Source organism: Primulina huaijiensis, chromosome 18 (assembly GCF_012295235.1).
Source record: "Primulina huaijiensis isolate GDHJ02 chromosome 18, ASM1229523v2, whole genome shotgun sequence".
In the NCBI taxonomy this organism is placed as follows: Eukaryota; Viridiplantae; Streptophyta; class Magnoliopsida; order Lamiales; family Gesneriaceae; genus Primulina; species Primulina huaijiensis.
The window spans coordinates 19,405,081-19,414,238 of record NC_133323.1 but is presented as its reverse complement, the minus strand read 5'-3'; the positions used below and the strand labels follow the sequence as shown (position 1 = coordinate 19,414,238).

The 9,158-nt window shown below is 34.7% G+C and overlaps 1 protein-coding gene across 1 annotated transcript; it reads right to left on the bottom strand.

The window, feature by feature from the left end:
- Positions 1 to 200: 200 nt before the first annotated feature.
- On the bottom strand, positions 201 to 8,404 carry LOC140964397 (chitin elicitor receptor kinase 1-like). Its single transcript, XM_073424127.1, has 11 exons — positions 7,598 to 8,404; positions 4,980 to 5,013; positions 4,611 to 4,759; positions 3,815 to 4,017; positions 2,889 to 2,978; positions 1,952 to 2,045; positions 1,719 to 1,870; positions 1,551 to 1,645; positions 953 to 1,091; positions 770 to 865; positions 201 to 682 (listed from the first exon to the last, which is right to left on the bottom strand). The coding sequence occupies exons 1-11, from the start codon at positions 8,208 to 8,210 to the stop codon at positions 518 to 520; spliced, it is 1,830 nt and encodes a 609-aa protein (XP_073280228.1). The 5' UTR covers positions 8,211 to 8,404; the 3' UTR covers positions 201 to 517.
- Between the last annotated feature and the right edge of the window lie 754 nt (positions 8,405 to 9,158).

Here is a 9,158-nt window from a genome sequence, read left to right as displayed (position 1 = left end):
TAAATATTATTAAAATAAATATTTTTTTATATAAAAATCAATAAAACCGAAATAACATGTTATTTTGCTAGGCAAGTACCATAATACAAGTGATGCAAGATAAATTACACGTTTTGTTCCGATTTCAATTATTTTGAGTGATTTTTTTATTTTTTTTAACCTTAAAGCACATCATGATTTCATTGTCTTCTTACAAATAATAAATATTTGACGATTGGATAAAACTTTTATTTCATAATTACAACATATCGTATTAAATCTTATGTTACCTTGAACAAAAAAATTTAAAAATAAAAATATATTACACATAACTCATTATAATCCTGTATCATGCAAGTACAACCGTGATCAGTACAACCGTGATCCTGCTGCTAATATTTATTCCAAATCTTAATCATAGGAGCTCTTTCTTCCTCCATTCACATAAAATAACACTACACTTCACATGTACATAACTACACATTCAATAGCACAGCTTCTGATAGTTCGGCATCTCGAAGACATGGCAATCATGTTCCTATCTTCCGGACATTAAATTTAACAAACCTTGGTTTCCATAGAAAGAGCCCAAGTCCCAATCTTCTGTCGAAGAAGAGAGAGTCATCAAGGCAACCACAATAGATCTCATGGTTGGTCGAATTTCAGGAGTTTCGGCCGTACAAGCTCTCGCAAGCGCAGCCAACTACAATAACATACAAATTTAGGTGATTTTACTGAGGTACCATGAATAAGAAATTTTGTAGTTGGTAGCTTCGAAAAATTATGAAACCTTGATGACTGATTCGAGGGGATAATCTTCGAGTCTAGGGTCAACCAGTCTTTGGAGGTTTTCACTTGGGTTTGGATTAGTAGAAGCTTCTTCAAACTGCATATATTAGTTGAAGGCCGTCAGTAATTAAAAGACATTTTTAATAATGGGGTATTCCATCTACAGAAATCCACGAGAGCTTACCAACGCAACAAGGCCCTTCGAGTCCGCAGCAGAACCAGTGGACTTTACTATTGCACTTTTTGCAGAAATTAACTCATAAAGTACGACACCAAAAGCATAGACATCTACTTTTGGAGAAACATCACCAAATTGAGCATATCTACAAGCAGAATACCGAAAGTGAAAATGCATATCCTTTGTCGAGCCATCATGATGTCCCCGTAGAAGTAGAATAACTCGTATAATTTTTTTTATTTTACAGTTACAATAAAATGTCATCGTCGTCCAACCAGATTATATGCTGTCAATTATTTTCTTTCAAATCCAAGAGCTTTTGGGACCTTTGAGGTCTGGTCTGTCTTTTTCAAAAATTGAGAAAAGTGATCAAACCAAATTACTAGTTTTTTTCCTTTTTTCTTCTCTAAAAGGTTACAACACAATCACTTCCTAGGGCTCATCCATTTAACTAAATTGCAGCTTGTTACAAGATAATAAAATTGTTAACATAAGGTCAAAATTACAAAAAACAAACAGTTCCACTTCATCAGCTATATATCAAGATCCCAGCAACAAAAAATAATGCTGACAATTGAAAATGAAGATGAGTTTGGCTACTTACTCAGGCGGCATATAACCAAATGTACCCACAAGACGCCCTGTTGGCAATGAAGTACTTCCCACTTCAGTCAGTTTTGTTAATCCAAAATCTGCAACCTGCATGACAGGTTATTAAATTAATGTATGACACAAATTGTTTCCAGCAATAAGATAAAGGTCGTGGAGCAACCTTTGCTCGGAAGTTCTTGTCTATTAAAATATTTGCTGATTTAATATCACGATGGATGTAGACTGGGACAGTGTGTTCGTGGATATATTCAAGACCTCTAGCCGAATCAAGAGCGATCTGCACTCTAGTTGACCATGTCAGTGGTTCCTTGCCTGGAAAAACACATGATAAATCTATTGTCTTTTATGAACGCCAAATTGTGTATCCCATTAATACATTTGAACACATCACACCTGAGCCACGAAGATGCTGACTTAAGTTTCCATTCTCAATGTATTCATATACAAGAAACAGAGAGCCCTCCACGCAATACCCTATCAACCGCACCTGTATCCAAATAAAAATTTAGAATAACTAGAAAGATCAATCTCACAATACACCACCAATGCAGCACTGATCTCTGATCTCAGAATGAATGAAAAACTGCTATTGTCGAGCAAATCATTAAATGATTCTGTTTAGACTCGAAAGAGGACTAAAGTACCAAATGTTTGAATAAAAAAAATACAGATAGAGGAACAGTAATTGAATGAAAGCATTTTGTATATACAGAACGATTACACAAATTAATTATTATTACTTGATGTGCACATTTTTCACATCAAAGAGTACAAATATCACAACATTATTTATCATGGGAGTGGGAGTTAATAGCAGAACGGCCCTTCCCACTTTTTCACAACAATTGTTGCTATGCCTCATTTTCAATTATTTATAGTGGTGTAAAAAACATTTGTCGAACACGTAAATGACAGATAAATTGCTAATTATTCAGCGTATATAAAGATCATTTTTAGCATGTAGAAGTAACATTTATGTGGTTAAAGAGATTTATAAAATAACCTGACATTCTAAAGATAGATGTATTATACCTGGCAACGCACACTGTGCATGCACGTTTTTAACGTATGTATGTGTACACTAATTCCATGGTAAAGACACTCAGGGATATGTTCTACACATCCAATTGTTAATTGCACTATTTTTCTGTGAATCAGGAGTATTGCCTCGTAAGTCCAAACAAGGTCCTATATGTTCTTGTAACATATCCAAAATTTTACAACTCCGAAACCAGGTTCATGAAGACACGGCATTACTAAGATCGGTCGACTTCAACGGGATCATGTACATAAAAAGATGACTCAGACATTGAAGAATATGATGCAGTACCAGGTTGAGATGGTGAACATGCGTCAAAACCTTCAATTCAGCAAGAAATTCTTTACTGGCTTGCATGTCCATTTTCTTAATTGCAGCTTTCTGCATGGAAATTTGTCATCGAACAACAAATAAGACACAAAAAAATCAGGAATGGATGGTCAAATGATATTAGACCCAGAATGGAACCCAAATGGAAAAGATCCAATACATAGAACCAAATGCACCAGATGACAACTCCTAGCAAACTAATAACATAAAACCCCCAGCAATCGGTTGAAGGGGTCCTGTATCAGCACACCAAACACATTTCTAGTAATTTCTAAATTCTGATCAATATACCCCTGATACCAAAACCATAATGAAAGCTAAATATTAGTTTGATTCAGAAAACTGATCCGACCATATAAAAGTTGCTAACAAAAAACTGCAATATCCAGGTTCAATTCATTTGATTAAAACCAGTCACTTGTATGCTTGATGTATAGTTCAAACAAGACTCTCCCTGCATCATAGCTCCCTAATTGGTCACTTCACTCAATCCTATCTTAGTTTATCTTGAGGCTTTGATCTTCATTAATGATTGAGATTGGGGTCATATCAGATAGTTTAAGAAACTTAAAAAATTTCAAATTGATAGTTACTTTTATTAGTTTCCACTTTGCTCCCATTGAATCTGTATTGAATTCACAAAATTTAAGAATCCGCTATGATCCAAGCAAAGGATTCCTCATGAAATCTGATCCAACGACAAACCTTAATCAATGTTGCACCCCTTCTACAACCAGTGCTTTCTACTCATGACATGGGACAGACTTTAAAAGAACCAGCAAGTTTCATGATTTGCATAGAAATTGAACTTAAACACAGTCAGACCCTTGGCTTTCAATGATAACTATTCTCTACTGCACGAATTAAGAACCAAACAAACTACTTACTTCACCTCGGAGCTCAGCGTAGTAGACAGAACCAAAACCCCCTTCACCAATCTTATTAGCTATGTCAAAATCATTAGTTGCGTTTGCAAGTTCTTCATATGAGAACTCAACAGATTTGTCAACAGTAATGCCGGTAAGCCCTTGAGAGGTGCCATCCCGAGCAACAGCAGGATCAGATGCATGGATAGAAGTGCCTCGCGGAGCTAATTGACAAAAGGAAGAAAATTAGCTTATCAAATAGTGTATGCACACAAATTACTTAGATGAACTTGCATATAACAAAAAGTGGACTAAAAACTGAAAGCCTTTTTGAATGCTTCTGTTACAATTGCAGTGTCAGATTTTTCTTGTTATAATGAATAATATAAAATCATAAATCTTTATCATGCATGCCGAGGATCCATTCACAGTTAGACATTTAACGTCCTTAATGGGATTCCCCACCCACAATACAAATATCGTCCAACTTCCTCGCCAATAGGACACTGACGTGGCTTTAATGCCATATTTGTGATGTCCGGGTCCTCAAAGACCCATGTAACAGAAGCAGTTGCCTTCAGGAAAACTGGTTCAAACCAAATATCCAAAAATATTTCCCTTCATAGATTTCCCTTCATATATAAACTCAACCAAAAGGGAAAACAACTGTTCTTAGTAATTTCTATTATGCTATTTTTAACTAGAAGTGGTATGTGAAACATTCATTTTAATAAGGAATATCAAGTAGATGTGATGACAGATTTGCATTAAAAGAATCAACAATCCACGACAAAGAAGCTTTAAATGAATGACCAACCTTCAGATACTCCTGAGAGCAATTGAATCTTCGCCGCATTTTTTTTTCTCTGATGTCTAATGTACAAACATCCAGAAAATAACAAAACACCAACCACTCCTGCAACAGATATCCCAGCTATGATTCCACCAGATAATCCTGATAACAAGGTATAAAAATATCAGCAGAATACAAAGGCTTTACATTGCATATGTAGTCTTATTTGTAAATGGAAAGGAAACGGAACAATTTTAGAAACCCATAAAGCCGGGCCACCTGTGCTGCAAAAAGATAAAACAAATAAAAATGCATTAAAATCGGTAATATGTTCTGTTACAGTAGTTAATTAAAAAATGTGCAGATTCTGTGTTGTAAAATAAGGCATACTACCTGCTATTTAGAGGTGGATAGTTCCCATTCTGATCTGCAAAAAATAACTAAACATAGTTAGGCAACAAGTAAAGCAGTAGATCACATGATAAGTATCACTAAAGAAAGCTTTCAAATTCATTAACAACACATATTACGGCATCAAAATAAATCACAAACTTCAACAATCTAGAGCATTAGCCATTAAAGATGACGACACAAAGAAGGAAATTATAACTGTTGACATTTTGCTTAAAGCTCTAAGATACTCACTAGAATAATGGCCTATTTATGTTATGTGTGCGCGTAGCTCTAAGTTATGTGTGCTCATAGCTCATGGAATTTCAAAAATAAAGCTTTTGACGAGGAAAATTAAAACAAGCTTCAAGTTAACAAGAGGTTATAACGTAAATTTTTCATGAAATTCTTATAACATGTTTTGGTGAAGGAATCAACTAGTTGTATGATGTAGAAATAATATATAAAATATAGAACACGTTCAGATTCACTACTAAAAGCCCCTGCTCTGATTTTCAGTGTGTTCAAAACTCATAAAATCTTAAGGATAACTTTAATGTGCTGTAAATACATTTTTTCCCAATACAAGATCGTATCTGATCATTAAAGTTTAAATAATGAATCCACTGTAGGGAAAAATATAATTTATTCACGTGATATGACTTAATAGTAATAATCATATTATGTAAAACTAATAAAATAATGTCTGAGCAATTCTGAAATTGATGCTTTGTATGCCAACTCTATCCTTGAGCCCCACCTATAGTTGGTGAGATCGCTTAATGCTTTGAATTATTTATGATATCCATCCTTCCAAAATGAAATAATCCAGGTAGACAAAAGTGAGGGTCAGTTAAAAAAGTAGGAGTGAGATAGAAAGTATTTAAAAATTAAGGACTCTGACTTTTTTTTAAGAAACAAGGAGTTGACTTTTGATTATTATACTAACAGCAATTAAACTTAATTAATTATCCTTTTTTTTCTTCTCGATCGACACACATCTTCTCTCAATTAAAATTTACGAGTCTTTTTCTCCAAATCGAGATATTGAATAGACCCAACAATCAATAGTCGACCATTGTTTGGTCGACCATAGTCAACCAAAGCTTGGTCAAAGACCAAAACTTGCTTTGGTCAAAAACCAAAGCTTTGGTTGACCTGTTGGTCGACCAAAGCTTTGGTCTTTGACCAAAACATTGGTCGACCACCACTTGTTGGTCGACCAATTTGTTGGTCGACCAAAGCTTTGGTCTTTGACCAAATCAATGATCGACCATTGGTCGACCAAACAATGGTTGATCATTGTTTGGTCTTTGGTCGATCATTATTGGGTCTTAGATAAATCCAAAAGTGGATAGATGATCGATCTAAGTTTGGTCGATTCACGCTTGTGTCGACTAAAATGTGGTCAAAATTTTCTTTTTCAATCAGTCGATCGATCAACGAAAATAAACAATAAATCGAAATAAATGTTAATATTATCAGATTATTAGTCATTACGTCGATTTGTGTTGAGAATTATAATCGGAAAGGAAATGAAAATTGGGTCGACGGAGATGATTTAGGTTGAGACGACTGATGAGAATAAATTACGTGTTTAAAATAAATGTATATATATAATCAAATTTAATGATGTATTTACACTTAAAACACAAAGACATTTAAGTAAATTGAGTCATAGATCCTTTTTTTTAAATACTTCAGAATGCACTCCCTTTTCCCCAAATTTCCCACAATGGAATTTAGTTAGAACCTTGAGCAGAATGTACAAAACTGGTATTAACATATACCCATAAATTATATTCGAAACATAAAATTCACATTATACAACAATTTTAGTTCAGGCCAAATCAGAAATAAGCTCAGAAGAAAAGAGCATCCTAATCCATGGCACATCTCTTGGTTTCCAGAAATCTGCTATTTTCTGATATGGGTGCTCGTTTTTAATTTTTATCCTCACAGATCTCTGGGGTTTTCTAAAAGTCTTGAAATGTTGCTACTGTGCGAGTAAGGTAATCTATTGAGAAAACCAGATACAATTTATCCTCTATGGCGAAGAATTGTAATTTTCTATGTGTATGTATATCCCTTTCTAATGGAGGTTGAAGAAAAGGAGAAATACAATAAAATGAGAGATGAAAAGAAAAACAACTCACAGTGAAATAATGGTATGAGATTTTGATCTTTTTTTGCTACTGTTTAGGCCAATTATGTCAGTACTATATTTTTCATACCCCTGACCATATGTTTCATGAAACAGTAAAGCGTTGAGCATCATCTAGAAAATTTTGTCAGGATTTCATACAAGAAATATTTTGGGTACCGGGTACCATCAAAACCATAGAAAATTAAGGCACGAAATAAAAAACATACATGTGGATTGAAATAACATGAACCTGACAAGGGTGGGTGATAAATTTCTAAACCTTGTGATTGTCACACACAGACTAGTTATAACTTACTCAACAGTTTTATGCACCAAACATGAATCACCCCGCTCTAACAAATAAGATACAAACAACTTCATACGATTCATCACCAATGGTTGAAGGCCAATATACCATATCATATTTAACTAGAAATGAATACGAAGATTCTGAAAATTCACTTTGAGCTCTCACCTTTCCCCGGCAAATACACCACACTGACACCATCACTGAAATTCACCGTCGGATTATAACTCTCCAACAGAGTAGAACTCAAATTATTGGCATCGGCCACCGACTGCAAGCTCTCCCCAGGCCTCAGAGGATAAGTCACAAACAAACCATAATCTTTCGATACATCCTTGTCACCACAACTACAGTTCACAGTAACATTCAACCGCCCATTGTCAGGAATATTGAACGCGGGGTAGCTGTTAAACCTCGTCAAAAGCTGCACAGTCGTCAAGTTCGAGTAGTACACATTCGCGATCGTCTGGTAAGTGTCTCCAGTATTAACATCATAAGTGAACACGTGGCCGAGGAACTCGCCGTCGATGCAATCGCAACGAAACGGAATGTTGGTCCGCGTACCAGCTATCACGACGTCTTGATTAGAAATTTGAGGGTTGTAACTGAGGATTGTTGGGATCGGGACGCCAGTGACTTGGTTAACGAAAGTGAGGTTTGAATTTTCCCACATGTAGTAGGAAGCTAGAGCTAAGTCACAGCCGCGGCTGCACCGGCAATCGGCAGCAGAGAACAGCCTGATAAGCAATAGTAGTGAAATCTTCAGAAATAGCAGGCTCATTCTGACCGGCGAACTGCGGCGGAGAACTATTTTCCGATCAAGATTGTGACGATTATTCCAAATGAAGAGATACGCATGGAATTAATGGAGTTTGAATGAATCAATGAGCATAATTTTGGAACCTTTGACTGAGTCTTGTTCTTGAGCTAGGACGAGTATTTTGACCAATCAAAAACACGGAGAAGAAAATTACTAGATATATCTGAATTTTTTTTTTAAAAAAAAAAAAAAAAAAAAAAAAAAAAANAACATGTATGTATATATTTGTTGACTTCTAAGTACTCAAATCAAAATTTGATTGTTACACTAGAATCACAAACTCATTACATAATTTATCTTTAGAATTTACAAAAACATAAAAAAATATAACAAAACAAATATACTAAAATAATGCTAGAAATTGGAATGAAAAAATTCCAAAAAAGCTTGTGGAATTATATGTAAAATTCCATTGATATAATTATAATGATTTGTAAACAACATATTATTTGCCAAGAACTACATCAAATTCCCTCACTTAAACCTCTTGCTATAACATTTGGCCTATAATTATAATAATTTGTAAACAACATATTCAATTAAAGAAAGAAGTTTTCATCCATCCCTTTAATTCACAAAAAAATTTCAGTCACCATTCTACAACAATAGTGTTGCCTCGACGTCGCTGCAACGCCATCGAATTTGTAAAATTCCAGTGATATAATTTCAACACTAAATTGTTTAGATCTCTAGTGTGATCCAAACAAAGAACCCAGTTTCCGATCATGGACTTGATTAGACGAACAAATGAGAAAGATTTGTTTGTAGGGATTTACAAGAAGGGCTATATATGCTTAAAAATCGGAATAGCTGGAGTCGACATTATATATGCAAAGGTGAATCAGATATAAACACCTTATGAATTGTTAATTTTATACGGTGACCAAGGAATGTTTTTGAATGTCAAAA